At 40.2% G+C, this 21,225-nt stretch overlaps 1 protein-coding gene across 2 annotated transcripts in view; it reads right to left on the reverse strand.

The window, feature by feature from the left end:
- Window positions 1-21,225, reverse strand: part of UBE3C (ubiquitin protein ligase E3C) — an 89,924-nt gene that overhangs the window by 61,253 nt on the left and 7,446 nt on the right. Inside the window, exons 4-11 of one of the 2 annotated variants that reach the window (XM_061587477.1) lie at window positions 17,118-17,188; window positions 16,029-16,175; window positions 13,571-13,686; window positions 13,021-13,178; window positions 12,272-12,425; window positions 11,690-11,910; window positions 10,821-10,969; window positions 4,379-4,566 (exon numbers count right to left, since the gene is read on the reverse strand). In XM_061587477.1, coding sequence (XP_061443461.1) covers window positions 4,379-4,566; window positions 10,821-10,969; window positions 11,690-11,910; window positions 12,272-12,425; window positions 13,021-13,178; window positions 13,571-13,686; window positions 16,029-16,175; window positions 17,118-17,188 — 1,204 coding nt within the window. Of the gene's footprint in view, window positions 1-4,378; window positions 4,567-10,820; window positions 10,970-11,689; window positions 11,911-12,271; window positions 12,426-13,020; window positions 13,179-13,570; window positions 13,687-16,028; window positions 16,176-17,117; window positions 17,193-21,225 lie in introns of both variants that reach the window. The other variant, XM_061587476.1, reaches the window with a different exon arrangement.

Raw genomic sequence — 21,225 nt, forward strand, 5'->3', positions numbered from 1 at the left:
TTCATATTTTTCTTCTGGGTTGAACTTCTGGAAATTTCGATCTAGTATGAACCTCTCCATCTTAAGAGGCAAAAACAAGGAAACAAAATTAGAATGCTAGAAATTCAAATTAATGTTACAAAAATTGAAGAGAATTCTAGATTAAATGAAATTAGCAAGTGCTGCAAAGAATAATCACATGGCTCTTATAGATTTTATGGGAAATGAAAACATTCCATTATTTAACTACTATGGCCCATTGACAAAGATGGATTATAGGCATAAGAACTAACTGCTTTGGAAAAAATAGCCATTTCTTTTGAGCACAACTTATTCTAAAATTCCTTCTCTCTGCACACCTGGTACTTGGCAATATTGACACAACATAAAAATAAATACACCAGATAATACAATCTAGTCCTACTTATTCCAGAATCTATCTAGACATGCCCATTTACTGAAAAATCAAAAGGATCTAATACATCCAGTTCATATACATGGTAGGAGAGTAAGGCTGCAACGCAATGCCTACTTACTTGGAAGTAAGCCTCACTGAAATCAATAGGACTTACTTCTAAGTAGACATTGAGCTAAATTGTTTTTCTCCAGTTAGAAGGTCGCAAGTTCTAAATTAGTTAGTATTCTATGTTTAATTACAGCACAGGGATGTTTTACTAAAATGTATATGATTCATTTTGTCCTCATGTTATGTATATTGTTTAGAGATTTATTGTTTAGTTATATTTACTTAAAATATGAACTATTGTTTTTCTTATGTAGAATTTATATTGATTTTTTATGTTGTAGACCGCCCAGAGAGCTTCAGCTATGAGGCAGTATACAAATGTAATAAACAAACAAACAAACAAGCAAATGTGCTTACTTTATGTTACTCTTAAGTGTGTCATTTACAATGCAATACTATGAATGAATAAGTGTGTACGGTATTGCAGTCTATATGAAGTCCTGGTTTCTCTATGAAAGAAGAAAAAAGTTTGCAGCATCCTCACAAGCTTTCCTAGAAGGAAGCTACAACACTTAAGCCAGGTTCAAATGGTTTAAATCTACACTGTAACTGTTCCCTCCCATCATACAGGTATTCAACTTCTCCCTTCTATTTATTACATTTCTATCCCACCTTTCTTCCATCAAGGAAGTCCAGATGGCATACATAATATTCCCAGGCAATTTACCATTCAGAAATAGAAAAGACCCAGATCTGTTTAGCTTGAGCAAAGTTGCTGCATCTTTCAGACCATGCCCAGGCTCTTTCTAACTCTTCTAGTTGAACACAAAGGTAAAAGGCAGGGAATAGAGAAGCTGACCACAGTTACTGCTTGCCTCCAATCTTTCTTGCCCTCTCACACACTCAAACGCTGTCGCTGTCAAGACTGTACTGTAGAATGCTGTGCACCCCTTTTTCTGTGCATACACTGGCCCAGCTACTAGGCCAGTGTAAGAGTCCTCCGTCTACCAAATGGCTGTAAAGACAAGGAAACCTTAATTTCACCAGTTTGCAAGTGTGAATACACCACAGAGTTATAACGACTGCACTCCTAACCTGTCCTTATGTGTAACTGTTTTCTGCATTAAAAAAGTAAACATGGTTTGTTAAACTATAAAGATAATAAAGATAACAGATCAATAAAGACTTCTTTTATTGACATCGTAAATACAAGATTTTAATTCTTTGGCAGAGAACTACATTCCCAGAAACAGAACTGGAAATCAGTACAGTGCTCTATCACAATACTTTGGTCTTCAAGTGTAGCAGAACACATCAACAATACCAATGCCATTTTCATTTAGTATTTTTCCCTTCTCAAAGATGACCGGGGCAGGGGGGGGGGGAGAAAAGGCTGTTAAAAAAGGAGGGTAGAGCTCATTTACTTTTATGTATTGTATAGAAGTGAATTTAAGCAGGTACACACACCCTGCATGAGAACGTGCAGAAGGTGCCAGAATTCTCTCCTTTGTCATCCAAAGAAGAGAAGAAAGGCAGACAGTAAAACAATTAAAAGCAGGTCCCTGTGGGTTAAAGGTGAGTCGGGGGTCTGAAAAGACCATTGGCTTAACATGTATGCAATTAAAGTTAACCACTTTCATAACCTGGAAGCAAAACCAAATAAATTCACACAAAGAACTACAGAATTTTAAGCACAGCTCCTTGGAGGAAATAGAGGCTGTAGTCATACAATTAAAGCTATAGAAACATCACTAATTAAGCACCTTTCCTACACAGTTCACCAATAAACCACAAGTCAGAGCAATGGTGCATTTAAATCCTGTAATTACTATCCAAAGGCAATAGACCACTTGCAATAAAGAGAGGCATACTAATTCAGCTTCTGCTATGATCTCCAGATCTCACATCCTGCTCTAATGCAATTAGTTGACAAAGAACTAATTACCCTAATCAAGTGATCACAGTTTCACTGACATCTTACTTCCTTGGGTAGCTATAAACACCAGTGGGCTAAAGAGACTACACCAATTAGCTTTCTGTATCGTTGTTTACAAAGCAGTTTGAATTAATTGTGTTTTGTGTGTGTTATGTTCCTTCAAGTCGACTACAACTTATGGTGACCCTATGAATCAGCGACCTCCAAGAGCATCTGTCATGAACCACCCTGTTCAGATCTTGCAACTTCAGATCTGTGCCTTCCTATATGGACAAGGGCATGCATTTTAGTTTTCTTTATTAATATCTGACCCTCCTCACCCTGAAGGTATATCAATAAACTATTTGGGGGGGGGGAATGAGGGATGTGGGGCTGCTGCCAGAGAAAAGTTTTGCTTAGCTAGTTAGGAACCATGTAATATCAGTTCTGAGAGAACTGCATTGGCTGACTATACATTTCCAGGCTAAATTCAAGGTGCTAGTGATTACTTATAAAGCCCTAAACAATTTGGGACATAAATACTTGAACGAACGCCATTCCGTGTGCCAGCCTGTCTGTGTGTTATTAAGATCTTCAGAGGATGTTCAATACTGCACCCCACTGCCGTGGGAGGTACATGACACACCAACGCTAGAAAGGGTGGTAGCAGCACATTTGCGACATGCCCTCCTCTCAAAGTTAAGATTGGTGCCACCCCTGTATTCATTTCAGCACCAGCTTAAAATGTATTTGTTCAGGCTATCATTAGCTTAGTTGCTTGATGCTGAAATGATGAAGCCTGTTCTGCTTTTGCACAGATGGTTAATTGTAGCATTTTTTATTTACCCTCATCGAACTGCATTAATTAATTAATCAATTATACTTGTATACCGCCCCATAGCCGAAGCTCTATAGGCGGTTTACAGTAACTAAAAACAAATACAATTTAAAATACATCTTTTAAAAAACAATTTAAAACACAATTTAAAAATATTTATTTATTTATTTTGTATGTTAGATTTGATTAAATATTATTATTATATAAGTACTCTGCCCTGAGATCAGTTATGATGAAAAGTGGGTTAGAATATTTTAAATAAATAAAAATCTGCCCTTGGGCTCACAGAACTAGGTTCAAGTTTACTTGGATGCTGGATGAGATAGCTACAAATTTCTATCCGCTCATATAAAAAGCGTTCACTGGCAATTTTCATAAAAGCTTGTAATGCTGCATTTTTATCCCCAACGCAAGTCGGCTATTCCAAAGCAAGCATGAAAAGCTTTCATGTGTTCAGAGGCGCACACCTGCTTTAGCAACTAGCATGCTTAATTCACTTAAAAACAGTAGGACACATTCCACTGCCATGCACATGTGAACACTGTTGTTCAAGGTGCCTGGGATAAAGTTTTGTCCAATAATATACAGGTGACTAGCACTTGCAGTGGTTTAACAACTGTTGTGAGCAAAAGATAACAGTCAAGCAGCCCAACTAAGTTGTCAAGTAGGAAAGTGGCATAAAAATCGTGGTCTAACAGAGGTATTATCCCAATATGGATTTTGGCATTTTTCTTATGGGCTGACACTATTACCATTACCTTTTAAATAAATAGTTTATACTTAATCCGCAGAAAGAGAAGGAAAATATAGTAAGATCTAAATTATTCTAAGAAGGAAAGCTATTTGCCTCCCCATTTCTACACATCTATAGATCACCATCACAGCCTTGTTTTCAGGATTCTCTCAGCAACCACATAATCAATAAATTAAGATTTTCTTTTGCTATATCAAAATTACCATGATCTCCGATTTATCAAAAAGTCAAAGAAGGCTGTCCTATCCTGTTGTGCACTGTACATCTCTAGGGCTTCTGGAGAGTAAGCTTCCACATAAGTCTAACACCTACTGCTGACGAGATAGAGCTAACATAGGACCAATGTTCCTGGCTCACATGAGAGTGTCAAAATCACCCCAAGATGAGTAAACTGAGGTCTGTAAATGCAAATTGTTTTACACTTACCTGACTTTTGGCACCATCATTCGGTGCTGCACCATCAGCGTGTGGCATATGGAAGCCATCAGAGTGAAGACTTCTTCGCTAGCTGAATCTCTCCAAACCATATTTAGCAGAGTGTTCGTCTGCTGTTTTGTATCCAGCTTTGAAAGACACTCTTCAGTTATGTACTGGACTGATATTCTTCCATCTCCCTGTAACACAAAAAGGGGTTCTTTCAACATTTCAAAAATCTGTATTTTTCAGTAACAATGTAGGTTCCCCCTACCCCAAAGAGGCTAATATGCACGAAACAAAACACATTACAATGTGACATATTTTCAGCATATCAGTTCTGCTTTCTAAATGGGTTTAAAAGTATGAAGATATCCTTCAGAATCCCACAGACCTCCCACAAGGAAGGGGCTGGTAATCTTAACCATGGTCTTTCTGTACCAAGCAAGCCACATCAACAAAAAACAGGAGTGGGGGAGAGAGAGAAATCAATCACAGTTCAACACCAGTTGGGCAGTCTGCCTGCCTGTGCAGCTTTCCCATCAAAGCAAGGAAAGGTTTACCCTCTTTACTCCGGAGGACTCCTCTAGCATCCTTTCTGCGTTTCCAGTCTACTACCCTAGTATCAGGTGAATTGTAAAAGGCTGCCATGAAGACAAGACCTGCAATACATTTATAATCATTTTTGCAGATAACAGCAAGATGTTCCATACTATAACTGCCTGCCCCCGCTTCAGTCTCTTATCAATTAATTTAAGTGGCCTTCAAGCCAGTTAATTTTACATATTCACAGGTGGATATGGGCAATGAGTGCCTTTAAGTATCTATTTAGCTAAATGCATATGCTGAATCATGGTGTGGCAAATAGATACACTTCTACATCAATTTTGGCTGGTCCTAGAGACATTGAACCAGGCCCCATAGCTGATTCTTTTATTCATGATTTTCTTTACCCCAATGCAGTTCAACTGAAAATCATTAAATTGGGAATTGAAGGCATCTTTCTGTTTTGTAATGTCCTTCAATAACAGACCAGCACACCACTACTCCCCATTCCTTCTCCTGAACCACTACACCTGTGTCTCCTGTTATAGAAAGAAAGCCTTGAATTGCCCAAACTCAAACAATCCGTTTACAACATTTATAGATTACAAATTGTGTTCAGAGAGAATGCTGTTTTAACACTGATTTATTTACTATGCCCAGATGTGAACCAGACAAAAATCAACGCATTTGAAATGTGGTGCTGGAGGAGAGCTTTGCGCATACCATGGACTGCGAAAAAGACAAATAATTGGGTGTTAGAACAAATTAAACCAGAACTGTCACTAGAAGCTAAAATGATGAAACTGAGGTTATCATACTTTGGACACATCATGAGAAGACATGATTCACTAGAAAAGACAATAATGCTGGGGAAAACAGCAGGGAGTAGAAAAAGAGGAAGGCCAAACAAGAGTTGGATTGATTCCATATAGAAAGGCACAGACCTAAACTTACAAGATCTGAACAGGGTGGTTCATGACAGATGCTCTTGGAGGTCGCTGATTCATAGGGTCGCCATAAGTCATAATCGACTTGAAGGCACATAACAACAACAACAGGTTTTGATAATGAAGTAGCAATTGCTTGTATTTGATGTAGTTCTATTAGATGTGGCTACAATTATTTTTGCTTTAATAATAGATCACATTCAATAAAAACTGTTGCAAACAACACAATGTATGTTATCTTGGCACATGACTTATCAAAGTCTTTCACGTGGAATATAATCTTATTTTTCTTTGCTAAATCTCCTCTTCTTGAGAGGCACCTATCACCTTTGCTTGCATCCTAGATAGCCTCGCAGATTCAGGTAATTATGATTGAATAGAGTTTCTCAGTTCTGCATCAATATTTTAGAATTGTAATAGCAGCAATTGTATTTTATAATGTTTCTATGTTATTGACCGAAATGGACTGCCTTCAAGTCGATTCCGACTTATGGCTACCCTATGAATAGGGTTTTCATGGAAAGCGGTATTCAGAGGGGGTTTACAGTTGCCTCCCTCTGAGGCTAGTCCTCCCCAGCTGGCTAGGGCCTGCTCAGCTTGCCACAGCTGCACAAGCAAGCCCCTTCCTTGTCCGCAACTGCCAGCTGGAGGGCAACTGGGCTTCTTGGGACTATGCAGCTTGCCCACGGCTGCATAGGTGGCTGGGCAAGTAACCCCTGAGCCACTCACTGTGGGATGATCTTTAGCTGGCCCTTTACACCCAGGAGACATGAGCGGGGATAGAATCATAGAATTGGAAGGAGCCTTGTAGGCCATCGAGTCCAACCCCCTGCTCACAGCAGGAAATCCACAGCTAGAGCATCTCCCGCAGATAGCTGTCCAGCCTCTGCTTGAAGACATCCAGCGAAAGGGATCCCACCACCTCCCTAGGCAGTCGGTTCCATTGCCAAACTGCCCTTACTGTCAAGAAGTTCCTTCTAATGTCCAATCTGAATCTACGCTCCTGCAACTTAAAACCATTAGACCTAGTCCTACCCTCTGGGGCAGCAGAGAACAAATCTGTACCCTCCTCTATGTGACAGCCCTTCAGGTACTTAAAGAGTGCAATCATGTCACCCCTCAGCCTTCTCTTCACCAGACTGAACATGCCAGGTTCCTTCAACCTTTCCTCATAAGACTTGTTCTCCATACCGGCTATCATCCTTGTCGCCCTCTTCTGAACCCGCTCCAATATGTCTATATCTTTCTTAAAATGAGGCGCCCAGAACTGAACGCAGTATTCCAGATGAGGCCTGACTAATGCAGAATATAGTGGGACTATTACTTCCCTCGACCTGGAAACTATAGCTCTGTTTATGCAGCCCAAAACCGTGTTTGCCTTTTTTGCCGCAGCATCACACTGCTGGGTCATGTTCAACTTGCGATCCACTACAATTCCAAGGTCCTTCTCACACGCACTACTGCTAAGCCGGGTATTTCCCATCCTGTACCCGTGCATTCTGTTTTTGTGGCCTAAATGCAGAATCTTGCATTTGTCTTTATTGAATTTCATTTTATTAATTTCAGCCCAATTTTCTAGTCTATCCTGGTCCCTTTGGATTATTCCTGTCTTCCATTGTGTTAGCTATCCCTCCCAGTTTCATATCATCCACAAACTTCATAAGGCTTCCCTCCACCCTGTCATCTAAGTCATTGATAAAAATGTTGAAGAGTATCGGCCCCAGGACAGAACCCTGTGGCACTCCACTCGAAACCTCCTTCCAGTCCGAAGCAGAGCCACCGACAACCACTCTTTGAGTACGATTTTCCAACCAGTTTTGAATCCACCTGACAGTATTTCCATGTAGTCCACATTTGACCAGTTTGCTAATCAAAAGGTTGTGGGGGACTTTGTCAAATGCTTTGCTGAAATCTAGATAGATGACATCTACAGCATTTCCACCATCTACTAAGCTAGTGACCCGATCAAAAAAAGAGATGAGATTAGTTTGACAGGATTTTTTCTTGACAAACCCATGCTGGCTCCTACTAATCACAGCATTGTCATCTAGATAGTTGCCAATGGACTCTTTTATTATCTGTTCTAATATCTTTCCCGGTATTGAAGTCAGACTGACCGGCCTGTAATTCCCCGGATCTTCTTTTTTACCCTTTTTAAAGAGCAGGACGACGCTTGCCCGTCTCCAACCCTCCGGCACCTCTACCGTTCTCCAGGATTTCTCAAAGATGATGGCAAGAGGTTCCGAGAGTAGATCAGCAAGTTCCTTCAATACTCTGGGATGCAGTTCATCAGGCCCTGGAGATTTAAACTCATTTAGGTTAACTAGGTATTTCCTGACTATCTCATCAATCTTGAACTGCAATCCCGAAACCTTACTGAGATTGCTACCGATGCAAGGTTGCACACTGTTCCCTTTTTGGGAGAAAACGGGAGGCAAAATAGGCATTGAGCAGTTCTGCCTTTTCCTTGTTATCTGTCAACATTTTGCCATCCTCATTGAGCAGCAGTCCCACCGTTTCCTTGGTCTTTCTCTTGCTTCGAACATATCTGAAAAACCCCTTTTTGTTGTTCCTCGTTTTCCTCGCCAGCCTCAGCTCATTCTGGGTTTTAGCTTTCCTTACGCTATTCCTGCAAGCCCGAGCCGCTCGTCGGTACTCTTCCTTGGTGATGCGTCCTTCCTTCCATTCTTTATACGTGCTCTTTTTTATTTTTACCTCCTCCACCAGTCTTCCGTGTAGCCACATTGGCTTTTTCCGATGTCTTCCGTTTTTCTTCCTCTTCGGAATTGTTTGCAATTGCGCTTTTTGTAATATGTTCTTCATGAACTCCCACGCTTCTTGGGCTCCTTTTTTCTTTAGTCTATCTAGCCACAGGATCCTACCCATCATTTCCCTGAGCTTGCTAAAATTGGCTTTCCTGAAATCCAAGGTCCATATTTGACTATATTCTTCTTTGGCTTTCCCAAGAATCACGAATTCCAGCATTACGTGGTCACTTTCCCCCAAGGTACCGACCGCTTTAATTCCCGTGACCAATTCGTCCCTGTTAGTTAAGATCAGGTCCAGGATTGCCGATCCCCTTGTTCCTTCTTCTACTTTTTGAAAGAGGAAATTATCAGCAAGGCCCATCAGGAATTTGTTGGAGGCTTTGTGCTTTGAACTCCCAGACTCTGGACTCCCAGCCAGGCTCTCCTCCCCACTGTGCTATACCATTTCCTTTGTTTTCTCTTCTATAATGTTTGCTTAAGTTCTGTTAAGTAACGGAAATGTATTTCCCAAGCTTATAGGCCTAACAATGACTCCTGAACCTTAAATTTCTGTATGCTAAAATGGAGGGGGATTAACTCTCCCCCTTAACGTGGCATCTGTTGCAGAAAGAACTAATGTGAAGCTTACTGCCACACCTCGTGTCTGCTATATAGAAACCATTCTTAGAGATTCTGAACAGAGCAAATTTGCCATAACTGCTTTTTGCGTAGGCCTGGAGGAGTAAAAAAAAGCACCAATATATGGAATACTTGAAGCAGAGATGGGAACCTTTTCCAGTCCAAAGGCTACATTCCCTCACGGGTAACATTCCAGGAACCATATACACACAAGACACCCCATTCACACCATTACCTTCATCCACAAACCCACAGACATACTCCCTCCACACAAAATACTGTTAGTTGCCAGTGGAGAAAGAAGCTGCAGGCCAGAGGTTTTCCACCCTGACCTAAAATAACAAAATCTTGAACTGTACACACTGTATTGTAGCTCTTGTTAATGCTTTGGTTAATTACTAAAACTTAATTATCAAATACTAAAATTCTTCAGCAATTCGATTTCAAGTCTTGGTAATCTATACCAATCCTTCACTTTTCAATTATTTCACTTTGTATCCTTCTACCATTTAAAAAACCCATAAAGATACTAAAGAATAGGTTTTTCAGCTCTACAACTCGCAGATAGTGGTTAAATACCCACATTCTCTTTAATTTGTGTATTTGCAAGATGAGTTTTCCATATAAGACACTTAATCATGACTAATAATGCTCAGATCTGAACAACTATTTAAAAAGATACTAAAGGTGAAATAGTACTGACCAGCTCCTAGTTTGTTTTTTAAAAAGAGTGCCTATTAGCATATGCCTAATTGCAATTGCAATGTTTGATGCTAATACCAGTAACTTTAATATTTCTTCACTATGTGAAACTGACAAATCAGAATTCTATTTATAAATGCACACAAAGAACAGTGAGGCTTTTATAGTGCTGATCTCTTTGAACAGTCATTAAGTTCTATGCCCCCATTAGAATTCCATTCTCTTCCGCAATAAATCACAGTACATTATGGAGCCACGTATGTAATGTGCTCCTTGACATGCCTAGCTATGTAAAAACCACTGTAGGCAGTCTGCCACAAAACACCTGGAAATGAGGTGAGTTAGGAGAGGAACTACACACACTATTTAAAGTTAAACACATACATTAAACATCTATGCTTCCCACACATAGAAACCCATCAACTGTCCACTTGTCAAGAAGAACATAAGAGAACGTAAGAGAAGCCCTGATGGATCAGGCCAATGATCCATCTAGTCCAGCATCCTGTTCTCACAGTGGCCAAGCAGATGCCTATGGGAAGCCCACAAGCAGGATCTCGGCGCAAGAATGCTCTCCCTTCCTACAGTTTCTAGCAATTGGTACTGAAGGGCATACTGCCTCTGACTATGGAGGAAGAACATAGCCAGCATGGCTAATAGCCACGGTCAGCCTTATACTCCAAGAATTTGTCTAATTCTCTTCTAAAGACATCCAAGTTGGTGGCCATCACTGCCTCCTGTCCAAAACAAATGTTAGCTACTGCTAATATACTTCACTGCAAAAAATAAATAAATGCAGGATTACAGCAAAAGAAGTCTACTCCAGCTTGAGCGCCATTATGGAATTTCTTCTAAACCACTTTTCATACTTACAGGTATGGAAGTCATCTTGCTCATTCCTTCATCTTCAGAGTCACTGGTTGAATCTTGGCAGTCTGCACCTGACGTAGATACAGGTAACTGAGAAAGAAATGTCTGAAGTACTCGCAAGTACACAAGCAGCCCTTCTTCTGAAAGAGATCCTATATTGAGAATAATATTACAATTAAATTCAGAATACTGATATGCTGAGCAGGAATCATTTATGACTGAAGAGACTGACCAAGTCTTCCAATCAATTTAATACTCCAAATTATACACTCATTTGTGCTGTAACACATATGTTGATGCTGTGCTTTAGCGATGCACATTTTGGGGAAGAGAACAGTAGAATATAAATGGTTCATAGGCCACATAGCATACAGACCTTTCAAATCTTAGAGCATCTGAGCTCTCTTAAGTTTCTAGACCTTTTTATTGTCAATATAAACTTGAAAACCTAAAACAATGAATACTAATCTCGAAAACCAGAAGGCATACTCAAAAACCAAAAACACAAACTTATTGAAAATTTCATAATCACTATGCATTTTTTCAAGTTATGACAGTGTAAAGTCAGCTTGTGGTGTTCAAGGCTGAAATTAGGAAGACCTGAGTTCAAACTTCAATTCAGGCATGAAATCTTCCTGTGCGACCTCAGACCAGTCAAACAGCTCTAAACATACCCGGAAAGATTCTTATGGTGACAAATGCAATAACCTCAATATGCTCTGCCTTGAGGCCTTTGGAAAAGGAACATGATGATGATGTAGTACTCGTATGTCTAAAAGCCAACTAGGTGCTTTACAATCACAAACCTAACTAGCTATATTTCAGTATATAACAAATGGATACTTTAAACTGAATAAATGTATTTAACATACCTAAATATGTTTCACCAACAGTTAGAACAAAGTAAAAAAGCCAAGGAGCTCTCTCACTTTTCCTTGTACGCTTGCTTTCTGTTAACAATAGTGCATTCAAAAAGAGTTCATAAGGAAAATAGGTTTTCACATCTACAAGCGCTGGAATGATGAAATGGAATATCTGGTCTGTAAAAGGTGCTGCCAAGAACTCTTCCATAAAAGCGGCAAAAATCTGTTGCCTGCATAAAGTAAAAGGAGGGTTCTCTTTATGAAACATTGACAGTATAACCTTTCCACCAATACAATAAAAGTTTCAGGTCTGAATGTATATTTTATCCATTGGTTTCTTTATAAAATTGTCAAAATGCATTTTATTTATTCTATATTATAACCATGCTTGTCAGATAACTCAAAATGAACTTCTACCTTCTTGTTACTGTTTGTCTGTACATTTATTTTTGTTAAGTGAGCCCACAGACTAGAAAGAGTTAATCTACTAATTCTACAAAGGTCTACATATTTGTTCCATTAGTACTTATCAGTGCTACAATAAGAAAAAAATTAAAACTAATGCACAACTAAAGACTTCCTAGTGCTTACCTGGCATTTTCTGGACATGAGCTATAATTAAAGTGCAATGGCTTCAGAACATTCTCTAACAATATTTTCGCAATAGGAACTCGAGACACATCAGAATACTCAATACTTGATGGAAGCTTGTTATTTATTAGCAGATAAAGAGACCTGTAGTATCCTGAAAGAAAAAAAGTTCAGCATTTGTTCCAATTTTAAGGCATACATTTATTTTTAAATAAGCACTTTAATATATTCCAGAGGCATAGCCATGTCATCTGTTGCACAAACACAAGCAAGAGTTTTCAGACCTGTTTAAGAACCAGTTTTTATTGGCCAAAGTCTGCTTCATGAAATGTACTTTAATATAATAACTAAAATTTTAGCAGCATAGTTGATAAACTGGAAAAAATAGGAAATGCAAACTGATCTTATTAATCATATCCATAATTAATTTTATTTACATACAGGAAATGGTGCTAATTCAAAGCACCAGCCAAATTTGCGTTCCATAATGGAATTTGGCCTAGGAGTCCATGATTTTACAATCACAAAAAGAAATTTTACTTATCAAAAGCACTTAATGTACAACCATCTATACGCAATCTATTAATATAAACTTGTATTTTTTAAGTCAGAAGCAGGGTATGCTTCATTTAAATATTGCAATATTCACCATTATAGTACATTATTGTAAATGTAGCTCATCCACAAAGCTAGCACCAGTTACATAGTCAAAGTTAATTACAATTTTGAAAGCCAACTATTACACTAACCTTTTTGAATCACGTAGTGCAAGATTTGTTCAATTATTGATGCTACATAGTTAGCATCTTGTAAAATAGGCAAATAGGTTTTCTCAGATGAAAATACTTCAAGCATCCTCATAGGAAGTGCAACATTCAGACTGTCATCATTGCAGTTTTGCAGCAATCTATGACAAAAAAATAAAAATTGGTACAGTGGTACTCAGATGGTCTTTTTTTCTTCTTCTAGTGACAAAGGAATACAATTCTAACTTGTAAATAATGGGATAAGCTTTCAGACTTCAGAGAGTGATCACAGACTAAGTACATGCTAGCGAAGGGTAGAATTTTTCCTCCTGCCAGGGATGTATCAGTGCCAGTATTTTGGTAGATATGGAAAAACCAACACCCACCCACCCACTGTGATCCTCTTCTGTTGCCCATGGAATCAACCGGGGCTACAGGCTGGCCATTCAACATATTAAATGCAGATTTGTAGCTTTAAGTGAACTAATCAAGCTACAGGAGCATGGTTTATTCTGCTGTATTTTGTTGTCTGATTTTGTTTGTTTGTTTTTACCTGCAACATAGCCCCAAAAGCTGTTTTATCTGGAACAAGCATGTAAGTTTGTCAGGGCCATCAAGTTGTTTCACAAACTGAGCATTTTGTTTAATCAAATTTTGACATATCCATATCTGGAGAGGGAAAAAAGGACATCCACAGATACAAGCGTTAAAATGCTCTAAAAATTAATTTTGGTGGTTTTTGTGAACTGAATATATGCTATATGTACATAGCATTTTTACTAAATAGTAAAAAAGCAAATCAAAATGAGAACTCCTCCCTTCCCATTCTGTCCCAACATGATGTTAGCCCATTTACCAAGTTGACTGGAAAAGACTTGTAGTCTCTTCGGTACAAGCACAATGTTAATTTCCAGACTGGGAAAATTAGGAAATAACTTCTCCAAAAATTAAATAAGTTTAGTTTGAAAATGAAAGAAAAAAAGAGCCAAATCTACATTTTCAAGAAGCATGACAGTTAATGTATGTAAAGCATGCATTAGAATCTAAAGCAGGGATGGGAACCTGTGGCCTCCAGATGTTAAACTACAACTTCCATCATACCCAGCCACTGGCCATGCCGGCTGGGGATGATGGGAGCTAGAGTTCAACAACATCTGGAGGGCCACAGGTTCCTCCAGATCTAAAAGAATACCTCTCATATCTTAAGATTAATCAATAAAGTGTTCTCCCAATTTCAAGTGTGGACAGGGCCTTCTCAGTGGTGTATGCTCCCCCACAAACTGTAGAACACTCTTCTTAGAGACGTTTGCCAGACACCTACATTACTGTCTTCCTGGCACCAGGCTAAGACTTTTTTTCCTCTCCCAGACCTTATTTCCTTCTAATTCTTAATTAACATCATGCAAGACTGTTGATCACCTAGCCCTTAGCAGGGATGGTCAAAAACTTTATTGTTAACATACTAAAAATAAGGCACAAAGACAGATCATGAAATTATCTAACATATACCTTAACATATAATCCAGTATCGCAAATTTATAATTGCAATAAAAAACAGCATACAATACAGAGCAAAACAGGATTTTTTTAATTTAAAAAATCAGCATTTCTAAAGTATCTAGTATTTTTTGAAAGGTGCAGTATTTAGTCATATGCCATCTGCATATGTGAGAAACTGGTACCAAACTACAAAGAAAGCTTCCACAAAGAAAGCTTCCAAGTTTGGGCAAGTTCTTAACTCCCTTTACATGGTACATGAGTTTATCCATAATGAGGTGGCCCCAAATCTGTCTGTACAGAGCTTGAATAGTAGAACAAGGTTATTCTCCCCAGTTTTATGCATAAGAAAAAATTAGTATTCAGAAATTGAGGATAATTTAAAAAAGAAATTTGGGGGAAGTGAGGGCCAAACAAGACATGCCACAGAAGATTCCAACTTCTATTTCTTTTTAGTAAAAACAGCTGCCAAGGGGAAGATTTGGATAGGTGTCTTGGGGATGCAGGGGCTAACTCACATATACATAGAGTAGGGCCCCGTTTATATGGCGGGTTCTGTTCCACACCCCCGCCGTAAAGCGGAAAACGCCGTAAAGCGGAACCCCATTGACTTTAATGGGCCGCATCACGTGAAAATGACGCGATAACGGCGCAAAACGGCGCAGAAGGGGGAAAAACCCTTTAAAATTGAAAATGAAAGGCACTGCATTAGCGGAACGCCGTAAGGCAAGGCCCTACTGTATAAGTGTTGTAGCCCTGAATAAAATCCCCTCTTCCAGGGTTGCTATTAGCCACGGAGGCAAAACACAAAGACACAACAAAAATGCCATTAGGTTTTACCATCCATGGCTAATAACACTTTGAGGGGTGCAGGGGGGATGATCCACACTGGGAAAATAGCACAGGAAAGTGGGTTAACACCCCACACTGCAGCCCTGATCTAAACTGAGTCCCCTGCAGCTGCTTTTAAGAGAAGGAAAATTATGTGATCTCACCACATTGGTTCCCCTGGGAGAGATTCCACACTTCCATTTTATTTTATTTAAATACCTGACAGCTACCCATAGAAGGAATGAGTTACTGTGCATTGCATATACACTTTACAGTAGTGCTACCTCATGAGCACTGCAGAAAGGTTTTTATTTGAAAGATGCACTTTTGAGAGGAGCTTATGAGAATCATGTTCACTAATTTTTTATTTTTTGTCTGACACTATTCTCTTGCACCTCATGAGATACTGGCCTTCGAGGAACTCTGACCTGGGGAGAAGAGAGTGTCCTTTCTTGGGGCTGCTCCCAGAAAAAGGGGGTGGGGAAGACCTGAAAAGCCACCTTGCACAAGGACAAGCAACTTTGTGAAAGTCTAGATCCAACCTCATTGCGTGGAGAACAGACAAGAAGCCAATCATTTAGTACTGAGGACTAAGGAATTCAACTAAAGAATTAAAAATAAATTTACTAAAAACATGCAAGAAAATGGAGTCAATATCTCCGTAATGAAAGCACAGTACTTACCAAACGTTTGGAATCCTCATTATGCCTATAGAAAAACAGAAGCTGGCGAACTAAGAGAGTCAGATTTGCTCCATTGGCAGTGGAGAAGGTTCCTCCAGATTGTGCTAGATTAGCATAGTAATCGAATTCACTCCTCTGAATGGAATACTTAAATTGAAGAATAAAATTAAAGTTAATTAAAGGATTTTGATACACTCATTTGAAACCACAGCTTTCATTGACAAGTCAATGAAGCATAGGTTGAATTTCTGCTGCACTGATTGTTGTTTATAACCTGGGTTATATACCTGTACAAGCACTTGTTCAAGACCAAGTGTTGAGGTTAAATTGGTTTGTATGCATAGGTGCAAAAATAGGTGATGTCATAGCATTTTCAGACATTTTAAAAGCATAATCAATTGGTTGCAGTACTGTCACCTGTATACATCAACTGCATAATCCTCATTTTGAAAGTGAGAATGAACCAAAAATATAATTAATGTGAAAAAACACATGTTCTACTGCATTAATTACTGTACTGAGACACAAAAAACACAGTTCCCAACAGGCATTACTAGTATGAAATTATTCAAATTAGAATGTGCACATGTTTGTAATGTTATTGCACTTTTACATAGACTGGGACTGAAGGGGCTGTCTGTGGAGTTTGTTGCTGCCCACTGGCCTGTTTCCAGATGTCAGGCTCAGAGCTTCTTATGTAGCACAACAGTCATTTCATATTTCAACTCTTTTTGTGTTTGGCTGGTTATACTTTGTTTTTACTGTACTGTTATCCAATCCAAGTCTATAAATAGGGATGGATTACAAACTGAATTTAACATTTCCCCTCAGTCCAGAGAATCAATCTAGAATCTCAGTCAGAGAACCAACAGAATAGATGAGAAAAGAGGAGGAGGAGGAGAAACTTTTGTACATCCACTATAGCAGATCCACATACAGAACTTGTTTCTCCACACACTGCTGGCAATCACTGGATCTGAGCCAATGTCCACTTCAACAGAAGGAAGGCTAGAATAGTGACAGTAACAACTGCTATGTAGATTTTATTGTGATCAATGGGCAAACTCAAGATCATACAAAAACGCCTACTTGATGTTTTCTGTCCCTGTACCCACGAACAAAGGACTGGATGATTATTGCATTTTTCAGCCTTCTCCTTTCTTCCTAAGTAGACAAGACAAAGGTCAAAATAAAATTTGCTGCATTATAATTAACAGTACAAAGCACTGACAAAAAAACACTTGTGAGATCAATGAATAAACTGAAACACACATAAGCATCTCTATTTAATCTCTTCATCGATATCAGAGGAACATGGGTGGTGGAGTTTGTGGCACATAAGGGCTGGACTCTCCACCTAACCCTGGGTTTACACGGCCCAACACCACGTAATGGCCAAACAGGACTAAGACTGAAAGTCATTCATCCACCAGACACACACACAAATATCTTGCTATCCACTAAGAGCATGATATCTTTTCAGACTTTTCACTAATTACGCTTTCTTGCTACCACTTGGGCTCTATTTATTATATGTATCTCCACAAGATTACCATATAAGGTGATTAGATATTTCTTCCACAATGTGTCATTTTTCTTTCTTTTTTTAAAGCTCCTTGCCTTTACACTGAAGACTCAAACCAAATGGAGTTTGGACAGGGACTCCATTGTTCAAAGCATCAACATCCTGCAATGCTCCCTGCTTTTCCCACTAGCAAATAATAATCTGCACCTCACATGCCATACCAAATATCCATGAACTATGATGCCCCAGCTGCCATGATTTGTTGCATGGCTGCCAACTGAACACTGACCAGAAGCTGCTAAAATATCTGTAGACTGAATATTGGTGGGAAAAAATCATGGAAGGACAGCATTATGAGTTACATAAGAACAAAGTTTGAGTTTCTTGAAGCAGAATTCAGATTTTTATACACCGTGGATACATAAATAAGCGAAGGAAAGATAAAAAGAATAGAAATAAGGAACTAAATGAGGAAATGTGAGGCAGCAAGTGAGACAAGAATATCTAAGTGGACCAGAAGAGGCAAACCCTGGAAACAGGGAGCTGCTGAAAAATTTGGACTGTTTTTGAACAAAAAAACCCCCCAACAGTCTCAACATCAAGAACCAATTTCCCACACCACACAGTAGAATTATAACACAAGACAGTTATGTTCTCCTCTGTAGGCATAGGTTTCATCGAAGAATATAATTTTGAATATAGTCCCAGGCTATGGTCTGAAAGCACATGAGGCCAGCATTCTGCTGAAGCTAAGCAGGGTCAGGTCTGGTCAGTGCCTAGATGGGAGACCGCCTGGGAACCATATATAAGCAGCCTTGGGTTTCTATCATGAAAAGAAAAGGCGGGGTATAAATAAAATATAATTGTCAATTAGTGACCCATAATTGCAAATGTCTGAAGCCTGAGGTCAATGCTGCAATATCACTACATTCATTTCTAAAACCTGTGTCTGATTTTATTCTCAACAGACTGAGTAATGTTTTCTTCCATTTTAGAAGATGTATGTTGTATCCTCAAAGCCTTCCAAATAATGGAATGGGAAAATTATTTGTTCATTGTTATTGTTTAGTGCTGATAAAAGAATGTCCAGGATTATAAATTATGTTTATAATAATGGTCATTGTTGGGGTTTCACACAATGTTTACGGAGTGCCAGCAATAACAGATTCATAATCACCAATTCCACATATAAAGATCCTCCGTGGTGCAGAGTGGTAAGCGGCGGTAACACAGCCGAAAGCTCTGCTCATGGCTGGAGTTCAATTCCAACGGAAGGAGGAAGTCGAATCTCCAGTAAAAGGGGTCGAGGTCCACTTAGCCTTCCATCCATCCGTGGTCGGTAAAATGAGTACCCGGCATATGCTGGGGGGTAAAGAAAGGCCAGGGAAGGAACTGGCAATCCCACCCAATATGTACAGTCTGCCTAGTAAACGTTGCAAGACGTCACCCTAAGAGTCGGAAACGACTCGCACTACAAGTGCGGGGACACCTTTACTTTTTACCACATATACAGCCTCCAAAGGGGGCAGTGTTTCACAAGACACTGCATAAGACACTGCAGTCCAGTTCACACATCACATGAAACCATGGTTTAGCAAGATACACGAGGAAGATGCTGCTGTGAGCCTCAGGTTGGGCCACTCCCCTCTCCTCCTCCTGGTCTTTGTCAGGTTCTAACTTTACTAAGGAGTCTTATTGAATCATCCTGAGCAAGAAACATGGTTTTTAAACCAACTCTGCATAAGCTGTCAAAAACCACATTTTGAAATTGGCTTGTTCTGAAATTGACCAATTTGTTATAAACCACAATCCCCAATTCAGATGACACAAGCCAAGATTCAAGGAAAGTGGTCAAAGAAACGGCAATAACCTCAGCTGAGCAGGAGGGATTCTTTGCCTGTGTGTGTCTGCAAGAGTATGCATGCAAAAGTGTGGGTGGCTACACCCACAGCTGCCATGCAGTCCACAGAGTGTAGGCCAAGGGCAAATGCAACCCTTGGGCCAAAAAACACTAGCCATCACTTCCCTCAACAATCAGGTACGTAATTTGTGGATGCTCTTGGATCTAGCACTACCTCTTGAAGTACAGGTGGTCTCAGTGGCTTGGAGACCCTTTTCTCCGCTTAGACTGATATACCAACTGCAAACCCATATGGGCAGAGTTAGCCCTACTACAGTTACTCTGGTAATCTCCCAAATGGATTACCGCGATGCATTGTATGTGAGGCTGCCTTTGAAAATGATATGCGAATTCACCTAGTCCAAAGTAAAATAGCATAGATTGTTAACCACGGCTGGCCAACATGATCATATTATGCCATTGCTTTGTCATCTGTTCTTTCTCCCAATCCGTTTGCTGGCCCAATTCAGAGTGCTGCTATGAGCCTTTACAATCTTCAACAGCTTGTGGACAGGTTAAGAAGAGCCTGCTGGACAGGACAATGGCCCATCTAATCCAGCATCCTGTTCTAACAGTGACCAACCAGTTGCCCATGGGAAGCCTGCAAATAGGACCTGAGTGCAAAGAGCACTCTCCCCTCCTGCAGTTTCTAGCAACTAGTATTTGGAAGCATACCGCCTCCAACTATGGAGGCAGAGAATAGCCATCATGGCAAGTAGCCACTGATAGCCTTAACCTCCATGAATTTGTCTAATCCTCTTTTAATCTAATCTCTCAGCTGCTTTTGATACCATCGACCATGGTATCCTTCTGGGAAGACTCACGGAGTTGGGAGTAGGGGGTACTGCTTGGCAGTGGCTCCGCTCCTACTTGGTGGGTCGCCACCAGAAGGTAGTGCTTGGGGAACATTGCTCGATACCCTGGACTCTCCATTGTGGAGTCCTGCAGGGATCGGTACTGTCCCCCATGCTTTTTAACATCTACATGAAGCCGCTGGGTGCGGTCATCAGGAGTTTTGGGGTGCGTTGCCATCAGTACGCTGATGACACGCAGCTCTATTTCTCCTTTTCATCTTCTTCAGGTGAGGCCGTTAACGTGCTAAACCGTTGCCTGGCCGCGATAATGGACTGGATGGGAGCTAACAGACTGAAGCTCAATCCAGACAAGACTGAGACACTGTTGGTGAGTGCCTTCTCTGCCCAGATGGTGGATGTTCATCCTGTTCTTGATGGGGTTACACTCCCCTTGAAGGAACAGGTTCGTAGCTTGGGAGTTCTCTTCGACCCTTCCTTGTCACTTGAGGCCCAGGTGGCCTCGGTGGCATGGAATGCTTTTTACCATCTTCATTTGGTAGCCCAGCTACGTCCCTATCTGGACAGTGACGACCTCGCCTCAGTTGTTCATGCTCTGGTAACTTCTAGACTAGACTACTGCAATGCGCTCTACGTTGGGCTGCCCTTGAAGACTGTTCGGAAACTACAGTTAGTCCAGAATGCAGCGGCCAGATTGTTGACGCGGACCAGAAGGTCCGCTCATATAACACCTGTTCTGGCCCGTCTGCACTGGCTTCCTATTTGTTTCCAGGTTAGATTCAAAGTGCTGGTTCTGACCTATAAAGCCCTACACGGCATGGGACCGCAATACCTGGTGGAACGCCTCTCCCAATATGAACCTACCCATACACTGCGCTCAACATCTAAGGCCCTCCTCCGAGTGCCATCCCATCGAGAAGCTCGGAGGGCAGTGACCAGAACTAGGGCCTTTTCCGTGGT

This window comes from Rhineura floridana, chromosome 10, assembly GCF_030035675.1.
Source record: "Rhineura floridana isolate rRhiFlo1 chromosome 10, rRhiFlo1.hap2, whole genome shotgun sequence".
Classification (NCBI taxonomy): Eukaryota; Metazoa; Chordata; class Lepidosauria; order Squamata; family Rhineuridae; genus Rhineura; species Rhineura floridana.